This window comes from Hippoglossus stenolepis, chromosome 5 (genome assembly GCF_022539355.2).
Source record: "Hippoglossus stenolepis isolate QCI-W04-F060 chromosome 5, HSTE1.2, whole genome shotgun sequence".
NCBI lineage: Eukaryota > Metazoa > Chordata > Actinopteri > Pleuronectiformes > Pleuronectidae > Hippoglossus > Hippoglossus stenolepis.
Window position 1 is genome coordinate 18,984,434 of NC_061487.1, and position 22,206 is coordinate 19,006,639.

General features: G+C 46.0%; 1 protein-coding gene across 5 annotated transcripts in view; it reads left to right on the plus strand.

The window, feature by feature from the left end:
• The window catches only part of LOC118109538 (genetic suppressor element 1), a 40,108-nt gene extending 18,184 nt beyond the window's left edge, over nucleotides 1–21,924 (plus strand). For 3 of the 5 annotated variants that reach the window (XM_035156727.2, XM_035156731.2, XM_035156732.2), the window contains exons 2-16: nucleotides 7,862–8,041; nucleotides 9,652–9,851; nucleotides 12,042–12,208; nucleotides 12,348–12,554; nucleotides 13,342–13,497; nucleotides 14,363–14,652; nucleotides 15,363–15,678; nucleotides 15,793–16,388; nucleotides 16,568–16,680; nucleotides 16,768–17,047; nucleotides 18,241–18,354; nucleotides 18,450–18,827; nucleotides 18,993–19,298; nucleotides 19,561–19,664; nucleotides 19,812–21,924. In XM_035156727.2, the coding sequence (XP_035012618.1) occupies nucleotides 7,862–8,041; nucleotides 9,652–9,851; nucleotides 12,042–12,208; nucleotides 12,348–12,554; nucleotides 13,342–13,497; nucleotides 14,363–14,652; nucleotides 15,363–15,678; nucleotides 15,793–16,388; nucleotides 16,568–16,680; nucleotides 16,768–17,047; nucleotides 18,241–18,354; nucleotides 18,450–18,827; nucleotides 18,993–19,298; nucleotides 19,561–19,664; nucleotides 19,812–19,949 (3,545 nt within the window). In that variant the 3' untranslated portion in view covers nucleotides 19,950–21,924. Of the gene's footprint in view, nucleotides 1–5,733; nucleotides 5,855–7,861; nucleotides 8,042–9,651; nucleotides 9,852–12,041; nucleotides 12,209–12,347; nucleotides 12,555–13,341; nucleotides 13,498–14,362; nucleotides 14,653–15,362; nucleotides 15,679–15,792; nucleotides 16,389–16,567; nucleotides 16,681–16,767; nucleotides 17,048–18,240; nucleotides 18,355–18,449; nucleotides 18,828–18,992; nucleotides 19,299–19,560; nucleotides 19,665–19,811 lie in introns of those variants that run through there. The other 2 variants (XM_035156730.2, XM_035156729.2) reach the window with 2 other exon arrangements.
• Nucleotides 21,925–22,206: the final 282 nt, after the last annotated feature.

Here is a 22,206-nt window from a genome sequence, read left to right on the forward strand (position 1 = left end):
TTGTTAATGTTTTAATCCTACGCATGATTCTATGTCATAATGAACATATGTAGTATCCGTCTGTTTTCCACTTTACGGTTTCAATCTTTTCTGAGTGAAAGGATCCTGCCATCCAGCCCTGGAAATACTTTGGAAATAAGACACCATCAGGACCTAATCCTTACCCTGACACAAACCCATTCGGATTACATATAACCCATTAATTAGCTTTTTTAATTCTACATCCTAACCCCCCCTGCTCTGTCTACTTGCCCTAAACCCGAACCACAGGGGTCTCTAGGTTACAGAGGGTCAAATATAAATCTGTGCCTGCGCCAACTCAACACCTGCGCATGTTGGAATGTATCGTTCCCTTTCCCTATACCACTGTCCCTTAAATCTATCTTATGACCAATCGGACAAGTTGTCCCCAGTTTTTATCCTGAATGGCAGCCTGACAGAAACACACACAGCAAATAAAAACCTGCGGGCAGCAGGACACAGAGGCAGCCGGGCGCCGAAAACTTTACTGAGACACTGTAAGTTATCTTTTTGCATCATCTCCGTATCTGAGAGAGACGAGACTGAGCCGCACGCTGCCGAGGAGATCGATGACACAGAGGGAGAAAACCAAAATGTAGCCAATGGGAGGGGAGAGGCTGTCGAGTGAGTGGTAAGAGACCGAAAAAGAGATAGTGAGGAGGCGATGACAAGGCAGAGGAACGATAAGGCAGACAGACAGATGCTCAGAGACAAGTTGACTGATTAGAGAAACCGAGAAGGGTCAATGAAAGAAGTGGCCTGCGGTCGGGAGGAAGAGGAAGTGGAGGAAGAGGGCAAAGGAGAGCAAGGGAATCTATTCTAATGTAGTCATCCCATCTTTGCTGACGGGCCACATTTCTACTCGGAGCTTTAGCCGTGATAGTTTATGGACCTTTCACTGACACCTCGACTCTGTTATGATTGCTCAGTAAACACGGCTCTGCTCTGGCGGATGTGCTGTTTAATATAAAACTGAGTAATGGCTGCTACACTTCTCTTACTTCCTGAATTGTTTCTTTCCTCGTTGTGTGCGCTACCAGTTCTCTGCTCCATCGTGTCTTTGGATGTGCTTCCTGTTTGTTTGTTTTTTTTGTTTTTGCTGGAGGTGTTGGTTATTACAGCATCTGGTTTTTCTGCTCCATTTATCCCGAGACCATAAATGCATGCTGGCTGCTTGGTCCCCAGGAGTCACATGCATATGTTTTGTGACGCACAATGCCCCAGTCCCAAGTCAGCTCATTGCCTGTCTTTGCCTCTATTTACACACTGTTAAGATGTGTGGGTTTTCTGTTGATGTCATTGTTCTGTCTTGTGTAATTTTTCTGATGTTTGTGTTAGCTTGCCTGCCGATTCGTGTGTGTGTGTGTGTGTGTGTGTGTGTGTGTGTGTGTGTGTGTGTGTGTGTGTGTGTGTGTGTGTGTGTGTGTGTGTGTGTGTGTGTGTGTGTGTGTGTGTGTGTGTGTGTGTGTGTGTGTGTGTGTGTGTGTGTGTGTGTGTGTGTGCGCGCGCATGTGAGACGCTGGAGTGGGAGAGTGTGTTCGTTGTTTATGGATTGTAAGGAAGTGTAAAGTGTTTCTGTGCGAGCTGCAGAGTGACTGGAGCTAGTAAAGCCATTTAGCAGCCCCTGGAGTAACCCTGGAGACTGCTGTGTTGACGCCACTCTGACTGCTATTACAGACAAGTTTAAGAGGCTGTAAAACATTTGGCTACTTTTCCTCTCTCTCTGTGTGTGTGTGTGGGGTGGTGGTGGTGGGGGGGGGGTTATGTTTTTGTTTGAGAGAGAGAGAGAGAGAGAGAGAAAGTGAGTGCGTGTGTGTGAGTGTGGGGGTGGTATTAGTAATATTGTGGTGACCTGAAACAGTTCACACTATAGGCTGTATGTAAAGATGGACGACACATCTCAACTTCCTCCCACTGTCCAAAAAATGAAGACAAAATATCCCTGATCCGAATGCTGTCATGATTTAGGGGTTTGTGGGCAGAGTCTGCACCGTAGCAATTGTTGGATGGACCCGCGGTGTCAAGGTCCGATACACGCTCGACAATAAAAAAAATTATTGTATGTGCACTTCAATTTTTTTAGTCTATTAACACGGAGGAGGTGGGCTTTATGGCCTATAATTCAGCCACCAGGGTGCAATCAACGCTTTGTCTTTATGTACAGTTTATGGTTTACAGTTGACACAGTCACATTATGGGCAAGTCCCTATCAAGTTCAAAGTTCAAAGCGTTAACGCATGTATACGGTCCTGTACAATGAAATTCTTTCTTTGCCTTCCACTATGAATACAGTGCTTTAACACAAATCATTAAATTAGAAGGTTTAGATGTGTTTTTAAGTTTGTTAAAAGTTAGATAGGTTAAGATGAGGGTTAGTAGAATCTATGATTAAAGCTAGAGTGAGTCTCCAGGAAATGAATGTAAGTCAGTGTAATGTCCTCTGAAGTCATGGAGACAAGACTGTGTGTTTGTCAAAGGTATTTGAAAAAGTCAGCCAGCTATTGTAACAGCACTGGTAGCTTTTCCTCCGATTAGTATCAGCGGCAGGAGCCAAAGTAATGGCGTCTTAAAAGTTAAATAGGGCATATTTTTGTGCTATGTCTCTCTGTGTGTGTGTGTGTGTGTGTGTGTGTGTGTGTGTGTGTGTGTGTGTGTGTGTGTGTGTGTGTGTGTGTGTGTGTGTGTGTGTGTGTGTGTGTGTGTGTGTGTGTGTGTGTGTGTGTGTGCATGATTCGTCTAAGGTTAGGTAACTGTTCGTAATCACAAATGAGGATAGTAAATTTAATGTCGAAGTGTTAACATAGTAGCCTAATCCCTCATCTCTGCTCACGCACACACACACACACACACACACACACACACACACACACACACACACACACATTATGATTTTCTTTTAATGAGCTGACAGGGCTGAGCAGGTTCCCCCCTGCTGTCCTCACAGTCCTCCTGTAGAGGTTGTTTGTTTGTGTGTGTGCGTGTGTGCGCGTGGGAGAGAGAGAGAAAGTGAAAGAGAAATAAAAAAAAAAGGTGTTGAAGACATAGGTCTCAACATGTCGTATGCCACTTCACGCCGTGTGTGTGTGTGTGTGTGTGTGTGTGTGTGTGTGTGTGTGTGTGTGTGTGTGTGTGTGTGTGTGTGTGTGTGTGTGTGTGTGTGTGTGTGTGTGTGTGTGTGTGTGTGTGTGTGTGTGTGTGTGTGTGGATAAATGGCATCACACCCAGATGTAATTTCCATTTTGGCAAAGCTGGGGGTTGTTTTACTGTTTGTGGTGTTGTTATGCTTATTTTTAGCCATAATAACAGTGGGGCTGTAAGTATAAGAACAGTTGATTGATGGACTGTGGAGTCTAATAGTTTGGTCCAGAGTGAATGTTTGGTTTGTTACGTACATATCAATATATCATCTGTAAATATGAGAGCAGGATGGTGTCTGCATTTAAAACACAACTGAGTCCAGACACACTGAGGCAGACAATATGACAATGTTGAGCTGAGCATGGAGGTACGTTCGGATTTGATGTAAATATTTCCGATGGCCTGTGAGCAAAGATTAGCTGTCAGTGTGTTTGACAGCTCAGGCTGGTCTCAGAACTAATAAGACACTGCAGTGCTTTCTGGTATTTATCTCTGAGCGTCTTTCATTTATTCTCTGTACGTCCATGAAATAGTCAAATTTTAGCTGAAGTTGAAACATTTTCAACTTTTGCTCCATGTTTCTATTGTTTCTTTCTCTTGTCTTTCTATGCAGTTGTACAGCCTCTAAAATTCTCTTTGAGTTTGAACCATAGATGCATCTCCACAATGAAGCTGACATATCCCAGATTTGGGTGCGGCTAAGGAGCCAGAGTCGGCCGAGTAGTGATCGTGGTGTGGAGTCGCAGTCAAGGTCCTGTCGATACATACTCTCGACCAATCACGAGTTAGGCTCAGCTATCAGCCATGGTGTTTCATCCCTTTGTTACGGCATAAAATAACCAATCAATACCAAACTTATCACAAACATTAAAGCTAGAGTGATGAGGACGACATAAAATGACAGAAAACGTCTTTGTCAAAATGTTATTTATTGTGTACGCTGACTTTATTTTGGCCCATGTCCCACCCATTAACATGAAGGGGGCGGGGTCTGTGACCTACACTACTGCTGCCAGCCATCCAGATGATTTGGCTTCACTTTTGGGCAGCTGTTTTGTCGTCCATCTCTTCATTCTGTCAATGGTCCAAGCACTAGCTGTCGTTTGACATACATGTGCTGAAAGCTTTGGTAGCAATGATGGTGTTAGCTTGTTAAAATAACTGTAAACTGTAAACATGTTAGCATGCTAACCTATGTCATACGTTTTGTTGACTTGTGCAGTTACATTATTCAAAATGGTTCCAACAGCGTTTGGACCCAGAGAAATTCCCAATTTGTATTCAAGTTACGTATTGTTTCAGTTTTGCCACCTTTTTCTTGGCTTTGTCCGTCTCTGCTATAAATTCTGGGGCAAACGCCGTGTGATGAAGGAAAAATACACAGTTAGCCAGTTAGCTGTTTTTTCCTTCCACTGTTTTTATTGGTCACTCATAATGGTTCACAATTATACATTGTCGTTTTCTAACATGAATAACATTATTATACTACATGACCTCATCCGTGAGTATGGTTTGCCCGGGTTACGTCAGGTAGATTTTCATCAGCAATGGTGTTGAAGACGACAATTCCCATGATCCCACTCTGCTTCATGATGTCATCAAACTAGGTCTTTTGTTATTGTTTTGACTGAGAGACCATGTCCGTCGGCTGGTTCAAGTCTGGATATTGTCAGCAGCACATTTAAAATTCTGATTGCGGGTCGTGATAGCGTGTTGACATTTTTTGTGTTTTTTTGGTGGGGGGGAAAGATTGCCCACCTTAATGCTGTCGAGACCCTCACAAGCTGAGAAGTCCCAAAATGGCAACTGCACATAAACACTTTTATTTTCTGTAACGGGGCCAAAGTCGTCTCTCTGTTTTTCCTCAATCCAACAGTTTACTGGTCTCCACTGAACACTACAGCCTCACGGAGCCGCTGGGGTGGCCTTTAAGTCGTGTTTACTTATTCAGTCATCACTTAAAAAAAGATTCCTAAAGGGAGTTAAATGTCTTAATTTGTGGAAAGGGTGAAAGGGTGAGAGGTCAAAATCAGCCCCCCCCCCCCCAAAACACACACACACACATGAACAAACTCACCCCTATCCCCACAGCAGACAGAGCTGAGTAGAAGAGAGACAGCGTGATGGATGGAGGGCTAACACTAGCCTCTGCACACACACACACACACACACACACACACACACACACACACACACACACACACACACACACACACACAGCTCAAACCACACACCCACCCTCCTTGTCATCCCCCTAACCCAGCCCCTCCTCCTTCTACTCACCCCCCACCACTTCTCAACCACCGCCACCCTCCCAGGAGTGTGTGAGCCAAAAGGAGGAGAGATGAAGAATGAAGAGAGAAGAGAACACGACACAGAGAGAAAGAGAGAGCACAGTTTGAGAGAGAGAGGAGGGATGGCTCAGTGAAGAAAATGTGAGGATAAAAAGAGTGACAAAAGAAGAGAGGAGGTATAGGATGGAGAGGGTGGTGGATGGAGAGGGAGGGGAAGGAGGAGGGTGGTGGATGGAGAGGAGGAGGAGGAGGAGGAGGCGGCGGCGGAGGAGGAGGAGGGGTGGATAGAAAGGAGGTCACGTGACCACGTAGCAGCTGCAGGGCTGAGAGGGAGAGAGAGAGAAAGAGTCTCACAGAGGAGCAGAAAGACGACGAGCAGGAGGAGAACAGTGAGTGGGAGGGTGAGTGTGTCTGTTTTCATGTCTGAATTATGTGCACATGCATATGTTAGTATGTTTGTGTTTGTCTTTCTGTGTGTGTGTGTGTATGTGTGTGAACGACATGGATAAATATCAGAGGAATAGCCTGTAAGAAAAGATTGTGGAAAGAAGGAAGAAAGAAAGCAAGAGACAGAGAGGAGATTATGTGTGTTGGCTTTTGTTAAATAAGCTCCAGTATGCTGAGATAAACGAGAGAGAAGGAGTGTGAAAGAGAGAGAGAGAGAAAGAGAGACAGGAAGGAAGGAAAGAGTGAGTGAGTAGAGAGGAGGGAGGGAGGGAGGGAGGGAGGGAGAGAAAGAGTCGATAGAAACTGTCTTATCATCGCTCCCTTGACTGCTGGGCTCAGCAGAGACAGAGATACAGACACACGCTCACACAGCCTGTCAGGACCTGAGCTTTTACTCTCTTCATCTCTCTCTCTCCCTCTCTGTCTGTCAGCTTCAATTTCAATTTGCCTGACATGTAAATACATTAGTGGAGCTAAGAAAATAAAAGGGAAACAGGGAGTAAAGTAGGAAGGAAATTAAATAGAAACTAGTTAAATAGGAGAGAGAAAGAGAGAGAACATCTTGGGCACCCTTTAATCTTCTCATGTCAGAAGCTATGCACATGTCACACGTGTTATAAGCTACATGTCATCCAGGGCAGTTACATGCAGGTTGTGTGATCATGTTGTTTTGCAGTAGTTGGTACAGGAAGGGCTTTTTTTTTTTTTTAAACTTGTATTCAGCGCTAATGGTTGGGTTTGAGACATGCAGGGTGATGTGTGTGTGTGTGTGTGTGTGTGTGTGTGTGTGTGTGTGTGTGTGTGTGTGTGTGTGTGTGTGTGTGTGTGTGTGTGTGTGTGTGTGTGTGTGTGTGTGTGTGTGTGTGTGTGTGTGTGTGTGTGTGTGTGTGTGAGAGACAGTGGTTGCAGGTGTGAGAGGATTGCATGTCAGTCTCCACCTCATGCTCACTTCACTTTAAGGTTTGGCTTTTGTTCCTCACTCTCCCCTTTGCACACCTTCCTCCCTCACTCCGCGGCGGCTCCACAGCTCCCTCTGCGTGTTCGTGCTCACGTGTGTGAAAGTCTTGCAGGTTGATGGTAGACGTCTACTCCTCACGTCTGAACGCACACGAGATTTATCACACCTTCCGTTAACAAACTCCGAGATCTGACTCCCCTTTACTCCTCCTCTCCTTAGGAATCATCAGTGTGATGAGCTGAACATTCACTAATGGCGTTCAATGTGCATGCATGAATTTTTCATGAGTGTGTCCACTGTTTGTTTGTTCCCCGTGTGCTGTGAGTGCGTGTGTGTATAGTTGAAAGGTGGTTGTGTGTATGTCTGTGTGCGCGTCGTGGTGGTAATGAGGTCATTGCTATAGCAGGCAGGGGGGCTGCTGGCTATTTCCAGCTGTAATTAACATTAGTGGGTCAGTAAGAGGGTAGAGGGTGAAGACAAAGGTTACTCCAACCACGTCTGCTTCAAACTGTGTCCACTGTGCAGGAGATCAATAAGTGTTACCTAGGTGTGTGTGTGTACACGTGTGTATTTGTGGCCGTGTGTGAAAATGCAGTGATACCAAACATTGTTTGCGTGTAGACGCTCCCGAGGTCTTAAGATGTGTTGACTGGCTCCCTTGAGGAAATGGACATGTGTGCGCTCATGTGTGTGATTTGCTATTAGGGTCACTGCTCTATTTGACACAGCTCTACTCGCTCCACTTTGTCTCTAGTGGAGCTGACCCAAGCGTATATACTCACTGTCCAGACACAAAGGCAGGAACACACACACACACACACACATGCACACGCACACACCAACTGTGCGCTTTTACGTACAATAGGATTCAAATCACTGTCATCAGCCTATCACCTTCATTACTTGTCAAAGGCCTCACACACCTTTTACAAACCTGTTTTTACTTATTGATGTCAAACTAATAAAGCTGCTCACGTCTTGTCTTCCCCCTTCTCCTCCTCAGGTATGAACCATGAGTCCAATAAATCATCAGCATTAGGAATGATCTCCACGGCAACTCGCACCACGGCTACTGTCAGTCCCCTCAGCCCACTAACCAATGGGAACGCAGTTGCCCAATCTACGAACTCTGGATTCGCTGCTGCTCTGCGTAAACTGGCCAAACAGGCTGAGGATCCCAGAGGTGAGCAGTGATCTAACCTCTGTTTAAAAAAAAAAAAAAGAAGCAGAGCCCAAGCGGCTTCACACCCTGGAGGGCTTACATAGTACGAAATGTACACACGCACGCACGCACACACAGACACACACACACTGTTCTTCAGACTGTTCTTTGTTGTTCACACCCCAAAACAACCCCCTCTACTACTGGTGCAAGGTTTTTTTATTAGTATTATCCTTTACTTTATCATTTTAAAACTGATGTCACCTCCAAACCATAAACTTGCGAAAACAAAATTAAAGGAATAAGTCGACATTTTAGGAAATACACTTATCCCACATCTTGTCATTTTCCCACTTTGTTTTTTTATGCACTTAAAAAAACAATTGGAAACAAACATGGTGTCACTTGTTGATCACTGAGTATTACAGATGCTGGGAGATGAATCTTGTTACAGTTTCTTTGCACACAGCCAGACTCACTCGCCGACCTCCCCCAGAAAATTAGATAGTTTACTGCAACACAGCACCAGGAAGTGTGCGAGGAGATCGTTTAAAAGACCAAGGTTGTGTTTTGTCGAATAATGTGAAATGTTTTTGTGTGTGTGTGTGTGTGTGTGTGTGTGTGTGTGTGTGTGTGTGTGTGTGTGTGTGTGTGTGTGTGTGTGTGTGTGTGTGTGTGTGTGTGTGTGTGTGTGTGTGTGTGTGTGTGTGTGTGTGTGTTGTGTGTCTTCGCGCAGCTCGTTGGTATCCTAATGAAGGTGTTGGATAAGAGCTGACCTACTCTGACCTCTCCCTCTCTGTCTCTTCCTTCATCCGTTTCCATTCATCTCCTAATAATGAGAATCTAATTACAGCCAATTATAACAAGCTCGCTCTCGCTCTCTCTCTCTCTCTCTCTCTCTCTCTCTCTCTCTCTCTCTCTCTCTCTCTCTCTCTCCCCACACTCTATCACCATCTTGTTTTCCCTTCCTCGCTCTCTCCCTGCAGCTCTTCTCCTCCTCCCCCCACCTCTCCCCCCGTCTCATTATTTCTCCTTTCTTACCGTCTCCGAGTGTGTTTGAGTTTCTGCGAGTGTACACTGATTAGCAAGTGTCACAGTAATGGAGTAACGGCGGAGTGAGCGCTGAGGACACAACACACACATTTTCTCTCACATTTAACACCTCCCCCTTTGCCATGTCACACCCCAGCCTTTTTTAACAGTTTCATTTATGACATCCTTCTTTTGTTTTCTATATGTCTCTCACACACACACACACACACACACGCACGCACGCACGCACGCACGCACGCAGGCCTAATCGTTACACGTTTTTATCTCGCAGCCTCTTCCTCATCTTCATCTTGTATCTCCTGTATCTTTTTACATTTTTCCTTTATTTCCGTCACATTTCACTAGAATCTGTTTCATCAGACAGGATTGAATCAGCGTTGACCTCTTCACAGGCCCAGCGCGCTGACAAAACTGTAGATCTTTCTTCTCGTGTACCATCTGTGTCATTTCGCAGGGGGATTGTTTGATCCTGAAATCTTTTTAATCTGATCAGCCGTCTGATAGTCGCAGCTTATTCCTGACTCTGCTGCTATCATTCACCTCCCCCCTGTTCTCTCTGCGTCCCCTCCTCTCCTCAGGTTCTGCCCTCAGCGGTGAGTCGTCTCCAGTCTCTTCCCCTGCCACCAGCCACAGCTCGCCAGTCACCACTCCGAAGCGGGGCTCTTTAGGACCCCTCCTGGGCCAATCCAGGGGCCACGGTGTCCCCGGCACTCCTCCAGTGGTCACCATTGCTCCCACCAAGACCAGCAACGGCCTGTGGAGAGCTGACGGACGACAGGTGAGGGATGAGACAAACCTGCTGGTGTTGAAGACAAGTTTGAGACGAGACATCTGCTGTGCTCTCACTGCGTATACTTCCTGTTCCCCAATCTTGTTGGTTTATCCTTCTCTCATCTCTCTCTTTCTCTCTCTATCTCTCTCTCTCCCTCTCTTTATCTCTCCCTCTTTCTCTCTCTCTCTTTTGCATTGAGGAGTCGTCTGTCTCTTTCAGTCTCCCTTATCCGTCCTGCTGCTGCTCCCTCCATTAAAGAAATGGTCCCAGTGCTTGTCAACATCAAACTGTCAAAACCAGCCATCCCTCTGTGTCCCTCTCTCTCTTTCCAGCTTCCTCTCTTTCTCTGTCTTGTCTTATTCCTTCATTTACATGCCTTCACTCCTCTTCCTCACGCCCTCTCCTCTCTCCAATCAGTCCGTGTCTTTTCCAGCAACACATGAGGGGTTTGTAAAGAAACACTGGAGGCTGCAAAGACTGGCACCTATTGTGCTCAGCTTCCTGCAGTGTTTGTGTGTGTGTGTGTGTGTGTGTGTGTGTGTGTGTGTGTGTGTGTGTGTGTTAGCGTGTGCGTGCATTTGTGTGTGTACTTGACCCTTCACCACAAAAGGCTTTAGGATGTGAAGAGGGACCTGTGTGCATGTGTGCATGTGTTTGTGTGTCCGTGGATGTGTTTGCTTGTGGGTGTGTGAGTGAATTTAAGCCGGGGCGAGGAACCAGGCCCCTCACACAATGCAGGGGTTAGCCCCCACAGTAGCCACTTCCCCCTGGATCAGAGCTGCCTTTCTCCCCCTTCACAAAGAGCACTCTGTGGCTCTGCCTGCCCGGGGCTCCCATTCAAGACATTCACAGAGAAAAAGGAGGGAGGGAGGCTGGAAAATAGAGAATAGGATGTTAATAAAGGAAAGGAGGGGACGTAAGAATGACCAGGAGAGAAGAGAGAGAGAGAAGAGCACTGACGGTTTATGTAATTAGTCCTTTCTGTATGCAGCTCATCTTGCTGCATCTGTGAAGGCTGCTGTCTGACTGCGGGGTCGGAGGTCAAGGAATGTGATGCTCGGTCGACAGACACTTCTCAATTTGAAGCAGCGTAGATTTGCTGAGAGAAATGGTTCATTGCTGGTTTGAATCTGCTCTCCACAAGTGACACATTCAAAACTATTCAAACATATTCAAAGCTGTCACATTTCACTGCATGTCCAATGCCGCACAAAGCCCAGGTAGCAGATTGGATGTTGCTGGCGGTGGTGCTTTGTTTGTGGTTTGTCCGTGGTCTTGTCTGACCTGTATTGTCGTCTGTTACTGTAGCAACAACATTTGACACACACACACACACATAGCAGGTGTGTATCAATGTACGTCTTCCTGTCATCAACACGATGTAGTCTAAGGTTTCCTGACAGTTGTTTCTTCCTTATCCTGGAAAAATCTGTGTATTTTAAGATTCTCTCCAACATATCGTCTTGGTCCTAGTGTTAGTATTAAAGATAATGTTGATATGAGACTTCGGCAATGTCAGTCTGCTGGTCAGTTGAACAGTCGGTCAATCCATATCACAGGCTATTTATGAAGATGGACGACGTGTCTCTGCCATCTTCCCCATTTGGAACCAGAGTCTGTGCACTAGCGATCGGGGGGTGGATCGAGGTCCCACCGATAAACATGCACAACCAAACATGTCAGTCTCAGCCGTCAATCAGGACCTTTCACCCTGTAGCTATAGAAACAATTGACTATTTACACCATACCGGAAAACTTGACCCTTGAAATATGAGTCAGTGTGATAAGAACTACTTAAAATGACAGAAACCATCTGTGGTGGTATCTGTGGTGGTAATTTGAGGGTTGGAATTTTTATGTACAAGCATTCGAGGATCAAATGCAGTTTTGTGTCGACCAAATCCTCCGGGTGTAAATCTCCCAGAGAGAGAAAGAGGCAGTGATGAAGGAGAGAGCAGTTAGCCAGATATTAGGATCATCTTTCCACTTTGATCTTGACCTGTTATGACACATTAGACCCACTTCTCCTCTCCGCTGAGCCTCTGGGTGCAGCTCGGGGGGGGGGAGGGTTCACCCAGTCGCTCCTTCTCATTCCCCTCTGCTCTCTTCCTGAACTTTTTTCCCTGTTACAGTCAAACGCCACAGAAATACACACTGTAGTAATTTCTGCTATCACATCATCTGTCTCCCTGCCAGGTTGAGCCGAGTGTTCAGGGATTCAGCCGGGAGAGGCTGGGTGCGGAGAACACCCATTCGCAGCAGGACAAGAGAACTCCACCCACCCAGTCACCTCACCCACTGGCTCACCCATTTGGCCTCACTCCCAGCTCCATCATGCAAAACTCCAGAATACAGAGCCTTAGGTAAACGTAGCACACACTCACAGTTGTACTGAATTCACATTAGATTAAAGTTTTTATCTGATTATAAACCTTCCAACCTTGAGTTTAAATTTGTGATATTAGAACCAGTGTGACCCAATAACACTGTGTCACATTTCAGCAGTTTGCCGGGGCAGATGCACCCTGGGATCCCCTCAGGCGCCGTCCCAGAGGAGTACCTGAGAGCGCTTCGGCCCTTCGCCACCTCAGATGACCTCCGGTTGACCTCTTTACCTATGACCCTCGACCCTGCTGCGGCCGCCCATGCTGCAGCAGCTGCTGCTTACTATCATCCTGCCTACCTGCACCACCCTCTGTCCTTACCAAGGTAACAATACCACCTTAAACTCCATAGTACCACGAGACCTTAACTAACTCATGTTTTGTTGTCGCACACAAAATATTTGTTTAAATTCTAATCTAGACAAGATTTAAAGATATTTCCATCTCCATCCCTGTTGAGTATGTTTCTCTCAGTATTTGTTACCTTAAGCTGGGCTCAGGCTACAACAGTTTTTAAAACCTAATGGATTTTGAAATCCTCACTACTCACATTACAAGATTAGGAAATAATGGCACATCATGCACTACGGGATATTATTACGATTATTGCTCCAGAGGCAGCGACGCACCACCTCACGTCTCTCATTTGACCTCATGGGGAAGAAGACGTAGACAAAATGAAGTGTGGAGTAACAACTTGTTAATGTTCATAAACAAAAGCAGAGGGCTAAACAAGTCTACATAAGAAAATCAACAAGGATCTCGAACAATGTACCAGACCAGATTTCTCCTCCGATTCTCAGTGGAAATGAATTGGGGTTAAATCTTCCTGAAAATGATGGATTAGTGGTTATTGTGTTGTTGTCCATGCTTCTAAAAATCAGGAGTAAATACCCCTCAAACTAATCTGCTTTCTATTGCCAGATTTCACACTTCTGTATCTGCTCGTTACCTTGTAATACCTCCTACATTTCTTTTATACATTCACACCATCCTGCTGTGATGTTACCTTTATCAAACAATTAATATTCCACTGCCACACCCAGCCTGTGCAGATAGTGGTGTTAGTAGTACAGTAATCTGATTGGTTTGTCTCTGTGTGTCTGTCATAGGATGGAGGAGTCACTGTGTCTCTCTGCGCTGCGGTCACAGTTCTACTCTATGCCTGCAGGAGGCGCCTTCCCTCATCTCCACCCTTCTGCCCTCCACCTGCACCTGCCTGGAGGCCGCTACCCCGCAGAACTAAACCACGCAGCACTGGCTGAGAGGTAACAAACACACACACACACACACACATATGTATGCACACATGCACACATCCATTCACGTACATTTTTGGAACTTTCCTTCCTTCCTTCCTTCCTTCCCTTCTTCCTCCCTCCCTACTCCCTCTCCCTGTTTGCAGGGCTGTGCAATTTCCCTCTGTAGGGTCGGCACTGGTTGCTGAGTGTATGATATTTTTAGCACACACCCCACAGTGCCTCCTATACACTCATCACACTCACTGCCCTTCACACATGCACACACACACACACACACACACACACACACACACACACACACACATGCAAGCTTCTGCATATACAACAATCCTTACACATGCACATGAGGAAATCTTTTGCTCCTTCCCTTCTCTTTCTGTCTGTTCATTCCTTCCTCACTTTCACAATACTCATTGTTTCCCTGAGGCTCGAAGCACAGGGAAATGTTTGTGTTTGAAATAGATGGTATTTATTGTCTGCTTCTGTAATTGCTTCTGCATATCTTGTACGTTTGTTTGTGTGCTATTGATTGCTGGTGAATGTGTTCTGCTCTCTGTGCATGTGTGTGTGTGTGTGTGTGTGTGTGTGTGTGTGAGTGTGAGTGTCCTTTTCCTGTGGATACCTATTAAGTGTTCATCTGCTCTTGCTCAGTCATGCTGTGTATGGATTATTTTCCTCATGGTAAACGGAGAGCGTGTGTGCGTCTCCCTGCGAGTGTGTGTGTGTGTGTGTGTGTGTGTTTGAGCAGAAATGTTTGTGTGAGGTTCACCAGTGTGTGGTTAATATCTGCCTCATGTTGGGTGTTGCATCTCTCACCTTCTCCCCCTGTGCGCGTGTGTTGTGTGTGCATACTTGTCAACCTCCCCCACAGGCTACAGATGGAGAATGAGCTCCGCCAGCGAGAGAGAGAGCAAGAGCGCGAACGAGTGAAAGAAAGGGAGCGCGAGGCAGGGCTGGAGCGGGAGAGGGAGCGAGAGAGGGAGGAGGAGAGGGAGAGAGAGCGGGAGAGAGAGCTGGACAGACAGAAGGAGAGGCAGAGGGAGAGACAGCAGCAGATGGTCAGAGCGGCAGAGAGCCACTACCTGGCTGAGCTGCAGGCTCGGAGGGCACCACCGGAGGACAGGAGCAGGCCAGGGGAGAGGCTGACCCCAAACAGACTGGGTACTTACACAAGAACACACACACACATGCACACACACTTATACATGTGTTCATGTGGGCACAACCAGATACTCAGATTTGTAGGAAGTGCTGCATGATAACAAAAGTACCTGGTGGTTCCTATCTGGTCCATTAGAAAAGGTCTTCTGAGGTCAGATAACAGTTGAAAATGAAAGAAGTCACAAACTTAAATTGTCCTTTAATATGAGGTTCGACCAATCACGTTTGAGCAGGCTCTACTTGCCCACAGGTAAACAGTCCGTGTGGAAAGCAAAAGAGGTGGAACACACAGACAGAGAGTCTTTCAACAGCAGTTTTTAGTTCAGATCAGAAGATGTGTCCAACACTTTGGTTTTCAGCCAACTCACTATTCCAAAGTCTCCATTTGTATAAAAGAAATATGAAGATGTAACAAGCAGATGGGTGTGAGCATGCTGCCCAGGGGAGGAACCCTGTGCGTTTTACAGTCCTCATCTTAACATTGACTCTGCACGCAGATTGCAAAGTAACAATCTAATCCTGATCTAATCTAAGGCAGACTGTCAGGGAAAATGTGCAGAACATAATATTTCCTACGTGCTGAACACTTTACTGGGTCAGTGTATAAATAATTCTACATATGATATATTTAATCTTACTTCCTTGCTGTTCATTCAAATGTCATCATAACATGTTCAATAACTAATTTACAATTTCTATTATTTCACCAGACAAACTCAAGGATTCTGAGCATCCATCTTTCCAAGCACAGAAACCTCTGCAGACAGGCCTTCACTCCTCCAGGGGCTCAATCCCACATCCGGTGCCCAACCTGATGCCTTCTCACTTGGGGAAGCATCATGCTGCTGCTGCTGCTGCTGCTGGGGGGCTTCATGGAGCTCTGGCAGCCGCCATGACGAGTCACAGAGCCAATGAGGAGGCCTGGTTATCACGGCAGCGAGTGCAAGGGCAGGAGAGGGGGGGTCCGATGGAGCTGGGCCTCAGATCACCAGGGAAAGGGTTGGATTCAAGGCGAGACATCCACAGGTGAGAATGCTGAATGAACTATAGCTTTAGAAAGAAATTGTACCCCGGATGCAAAGCTACATAGTGACGCTGGAGTGAATCTAAATGTGTTGTTTTCTCTGTTGTCCAAAACAGAACCAGTTCAGTCCATCACAATCCAGGCAACAAAGATGTACCCTCCTGCCTCGGGGCTCCACCTCCTCTTATCTCCCCTAAAGGGCACCATCATCCTCCCGTCCCTCAGACTGCACTGTGGAACCCAGCGTCCCTTGTCGACACACCTGCAGAGTCCCGCAGAAAACTCAACGCGCCTACACCGCCAAGTCGACCGCCTCCGGGACTGACGAGAGCAGACAGACCCCCGATAAGCTGGGGGGACAAGCTGGAAGATGGAGGCAGGAAGAGGGCAGAAGGCCCAGAGAGGTATCCGTCACTGAGGGGAGCTGGTTTACAGGAGTCCTGGAACAGGGCTGAGCAGGAGAGAGCCATCCAGAGTCTCTACCACCGGCACCACATCAATAACCTACACCAGAGATCCTGCACACCGCAGTCTGTTCCCAGCACCGACCCAGGGGGACGGTGCCAAGAAGCCTCTCTGTCTCCGGTGAGGGAGCGACAGAGTCAGGCGCCCGACAGCATGCTGGTGTACGACGAGGTTCTGCAGCAGCACCGCCGGCTGCTCAGCAAGCTCGACCTGGAGGAGAGGAGGCGGAGGGAGGCCAGAGAGGGAGGTGAGCAGGGTGATGGAGGAGAACGAAGGGAGGGGGTGGATTTAGTAGCAGGAGGGGAAGTGATCGGCAGAAGAGATGACTTCAGGGAATGGTTGCTTGTGCCATTAAAAACTAGCCTATAGGCCTGCTATTTTTTATTATGGTGAAAGATAATTCCTGTCTTGCTGTGCTCTTATCAGGTTATTACTACGACCAGGAGGAGTCGTACGATGAGAGCGACGAGGAGGAGTTGAAAGCCCATTTGAAGAGGGTGACAGAACAGCCCCCACTCAAACTGGACACATCCTCCGAGGTATATCAGCTCACATTCATCACACGTTTGAAATGTTATTGTTTTTGTTCGAATGATATTCACCTGCTCAAATTCCTCTCTTTAAAGAAAGTGGAGTTCCTGGGCGTGTGTGGTCTGACCACGCTGACCCATCGCGATGAGCTCCTGGTGAAGAAGAGGAGGAAGCGGAGGAGGATGATGAGAGAGCGCAGTGTCTCTCCGCCAGCTGGGCAGGGCAAGAGAAAGTCCGCTTCACCTTCAACACCTCCAACTCCCTTAACTACCCCGTTCTCTGCTGAGCAGATGGACAGCACCCCCGAACTGGAGGAGAAAAAAGACTTCCTCCTTATGTTTAACCTCTCCCATGTCAGCCCACAGCAGAGGAGAGGTAACAACCTGTTTAGTATCCACACACACATCCTATGTTCTGCTCTCTGCACAGGTTGTCCTGCTGATTCCCTGTGGAAAAATGCAGCATTCACTCTCTCTCCGTTTTGCTTTTTATCAAGAATGTAAGAGGGATGAGAAGAAAATAAGGGAGGAGAGATGTGGAGAGGTGGTTGTAGGAGGGTTTTCTTTTAAAGACTGCAAGGGTAGATTTTAATCTACAGCCTTTCAGAACACAGTGTAAGAAGCTGTTAAACGGATGCATTTTTAATGTAAAAAGAAGAAAATATAGTTAAAAACTAGGAGGGCACTAGAACTAGAGAGTTCATACCTCCACTAAAGCCCAGAAGTCCCCTTATGAAACCACACTTAAATTCACTAGATCCAGATATTTATTTGGATCTGCAGCCAATCACGCACTATAATTATCAGTCCCCAAAACATGCCTGAATGATTCTCCTTTCAAATGTTGAAAACACCATATCACAATGTTAAAGAGAGTGGAAAAGAAAATCCTGGATCTGCACCCTGATCCAGATCAGTCATTGAAATCGATTGAGTAGTTTTAACGTGCTCCTGCAAACAAACAAACAAACAGAGACGAAAACATAACCTCCTCGGAGATGGTAATGAGCAGAAAGAAATATTTAGATAGAATTTGGTCTAAGTTTCAAACACAGGCCAGAGAGTTTCTGATATGAGTCACTAATGAAGTAACTCTTTTGCTGGACAGTTGTGTCCTATGTTGAATATACACAGGGTTCATTAGTTTTTACTCCTGTTACAAAAGGAGCAATAGAAATGAAAGACACTGCTGCATAATGAGCAGCTCATTTATCCTCCTTTTCAAAGTTTCTCTTTTCTTTTCTCATGAACCTAGTTTACTGTACAACTGTGGTAATTAGTTTTTGAATGAATGGAGGACATGAAATCTGGGTTAAATCTGTATAAACTGATCCACTCTTCTGAAATGTTCGAGGGTGAAAACTGGTACAAACTGAAAGTTCTAATCTTTTATTAAACTTTAGTTTCGAGGCTGTGGTCTGTCTGTGATGCCGTTGCAGTGGACATCACCTCAGATCATCCATTCACTGACCTTTTTCCATCAGCTCCCGGTGCCAGTCGATTCTTTAAGTCCGCCTATTTTTAAAGATGAATGACAGCTGTTCTCATTCTGTCCTTTTTGCTCTGCAGATAAGGAGAGGGCAGAGGAGCTTCTGAGGGCCATTCAGAAGAAAACTGTGACGTTGGACACCCTCAGACATAATCCTTTACCTCCATGTAGCAGTCCTCCTGCTCCCTCAACTGGTGAGACCCACACACACACAAGAGCAGCTACACATATACATCTATATCCAGGTATAAAGTTCACTTCCTAATTATCCGTGCACATTTGTTTTCAGGTGACTCCTCCTCAGCCCCTGTGCAGTGTCAATCAAACGGACATGTGTACCCAGACTCTCCCAGCCCGTCCCCTCCTTACTTACATAAATCTAAGAACCACCTCAAAAACACATTCAAGCACTCCATGGACTCCCAGGGGGCCCGCGTCCCTCCGCCTCTGGCCTCCCATCATGAAAAGGTTGAATTCACGGAGGCTCTGCCGAACAGGAAGCTCCAGAGCCTCCAGAACGGCGTAGTTGCTTCTCCCCAGAAAAAGGAACCACGTCCAGTGCACAATGGGAGTAACCGGCCCTGGGAAAGATTCACACCTGAGGGCTTTGCTCAGCACTTCCACCAGGCTGTGCTGCAGTCCACACACAACACACTGCAGAACAAAGGTTAGTCCCGCACACTCATAGGTGAAAGACCATTAGGTAGGACTGTGTGTTGTAAAAATGACAATGGTCTGCCATCTAGTGGTGTTTTTGTGAACCACCCTGAAATGTCTGCTGGGATACATTAAGTATGTTGACTTGGTGCTAAAAAGACTCTTTACTTCTCAGGAGTCTCTCACTGTGTCCCTGAAGCTGGCATGAAGGTTGAGCCCTCGCTGCCTCGCACCATCTCTCACCTGAAACACTCCAAGCTCAACCACGCCCCTCAGCACGCGCACATCAACGGCCATCACTTACACTCTCCTGTAGCCAATCGGGACAGTGTGGCGCCGGAAAACCAGTCCGATGAGGACGAGGAAGAGTCTGGGCAGGAGGAGGAGGAAGATGGCGAGGAGGAGGAAGCGGCAGAGGAAGCTCCAAGGAAGTGGCGTGGTATTGAAGCTATTTTTGAGGCCTACCACGAGTATGTGAATGGTAAGTCAATGTCAAATAGTTTCTTCCCTTAGTGACTGTTTACTCATACATCTTTCAGAGGGTTAAATAGGTGGATACAATTTTAATAATCTACATATTTCCAAAGAAAAAAAGATACTACACTCTAACAGGGGTCAAAGGTCAGAGTGACCTCATATGAATCTGGAAAAAAAGGTATATAGACTGAGACTACACTGGTTGGTGGAGCTAAACAAGCACAGTGTGGTAATTGTAGTTTTTCTGTGCGTTTATTTCTTCACAGAATGGAGCATAGAGAGGGAGGTTCTTCACACGCAGTGTAAAAGACTTGAAGCACAAAACTATAATCTGACCAGAACTGCGGAGCAACTCTCTCTCACCATGGGGGTAAGTATCTGAGACCAAATGTGCCCACGCGACTCTTTGTTTCTTGCAGATTTGTGTACTTTGGTCTTTCTGTGTCAGTGTTAGAGCAGCTCAGTGCTGAAAGTCTTGGTTCTGTGCTGAGAGTTTCTGCCGTCCCTCATTTATCAGGAGCTGGTGAGTCAGAGGCAGAAAGTGAGAGAGGAGCGAGAGAGACTGCAGGCGCAGCTGGAGCACTTCAGGAGGTGTCTGACACTACCCAGCATTCAATGGGGCAGGGGCCAAGTCAACGGGCACACGCCGAGGTGACCTCTGACACGGACGCTCCCACGGATCCGTCTCTGACAGCGGAGGAACAGTGACAGGAACAAGATGGACTAGAGCCAGACCACTGTGGGCACTCAAAGGAGCCAATCCATGTCTTGTTACCTCCCTGGCCAATCAGTTACGTTATCTGACTGGCTCCAGATTCAATTGATTACCTGCCGTGTTTGCCACGGTAGCAGCAATCCATCGTGACCACATAGTCTGGGCAGCCACCCCCCCCTCTCCCTCTCTGTGTCTCGTTGGACTGTAACAAAACTGTGTAGGTCAAACAGCGTCTTCATAACCACTCCCATCATTCCCTGATTTGGCTTTAAGGACGTTCCGCCATTAAACTCATGTCATATCAACTTTCTGTATAAACTGTATTGATCCACACTAACGGGATCTATCACTTGGCACAAATCTGGAGCCTCTCTGGAGCAGAGGGGGCGGAGACTGTGCAGGGGTCACTTGGTCAAAACTCAGAGAGGGAAAGTTGAGGAATCAAAGCACACCTCAGGCCTTAAACTTGACAGGATGCACTTGAAATGAAATGAGAGGAAATACTTGAGAGTCCTCTGTGTGGTGTGATGTTGTAGTGTCTACAGAGTACAGTACTGTGTCTGACAGAAGAGGCAGTTTTTGTGCTGGTTGTGGTTCCACAGAGGATAGGAGACGTCTAAAAGATAATATCTATATAATGGAAAATGGTATCGGTGAAGTTTCTTTCTTACGTTTTCTGTTGTTAACGTTAATTGTGATAGACAAAGAATTTTGTATGTTTTATTGTATTAACCATTTCTTGTGAGAAGCCATATGTCGCGTTTGAACTGCTGCTGGTCAGAATCAAAATGTTTAGAAAATGAAGGATGTTATTTGAGAAAAAGTGTCACGTGATGTCACGGTGTTTGAAGATGGACAAACACGACACGGCGGACGGAAGATGAAGCAGCAAATGTCTGTCTTTACCTCAGAACGTCGTCAAGCTGTGACCATCGTTCGGATGGTTCAACCCAGACTCGGTGTCCTACGCCCTTCACATGCCTATACATGTTGACAACACTTGAAGAATTAAAAGTTCTGATTTGATTTTATTTATTTGAAGGAATTTTGTGGAAAATGTCCACATGTTGTTAGAGAGCTGGCGTCACCTGAGTGACACTACAACACATTTAGACAGTTCTGTTCAACCTTACAAATGTTTTAACGTGAAGATGATTTCCGACGTCAGGATTTTGCAAAGTTTAAACCAGAATGTCACTCAGTAGAGCGCACGCCTCCACCAAGGTCCAACAGTCCCCTGAAATCCATTGAGGATGCACCAAACTGCACCTACTCATAGAAATCAGTCCTCTAAATATGCCAGATTCATTTTCATCAAGATCCATGAATTATTCTGTGTCCAAAAAAAATATCCTGTACCCGCCCCCTGATCCGGATCTTCGTCAAAATTTAACCAGTTCTTTCTTGACCAATACCACACTAAGTTTTGTGGTAATCTATCCAGTCGTTTTTGTGTAAAGTTGCTTACAACGTAACCTCCATGGCGGACAAAATTAAGGAAATGGGAAAAGCCAAATTATTACAACTGTCTCTTTTTCATGATACTCCTAAGAGTACTTTAAATTATGTAATTGTTAATGGGTCACATAAAACTAACTACATACTACGCCCTCGCTTGGTCTCTGGATGAGGTTTATTTTTGTTGAAGCCAGGTTAAACAATGTCACATATAATTTCTGCCTCTCGTCTAAATATTGGAAATGGTGGGAGCCTTCTCCTTTCCCCAAAATCACCTGACCTCCATCATCTGTTCACTCTCCTCCACAAACCTGCTGTGATATCCTGCATATTTCTTTATCAATCAGATGTTCTGTTATGTATTATTTGGGCTGTACAATTGCAATGGATTATTTATTAACATATATATTGCTGTACATTCTGATGGAAATTTACATTAAAATATTTGTAAAATGTCTTGAAAGTGTGATTGTCAAATATCTGGGGATAGATTAAGAGTTTTCACCTCTGACAAATATCAAACAGTTGAACTCTGTTGTGCAGCCAAACCCACGGACATTTTAATCTGAGTGTTCTGATGATTTCTTAGTAATGTTGTAATGTTCTCTAATCCTGAGCCTCTCTAAGTTTGGGCTGGTGTATGTTGTTAACAGGCTTTGAATACACTGAGGTGCTATATACATTTATTGTTACAATTTGTCATGTCAGACCCTCCATCCATATAATATTGATTAGCTAC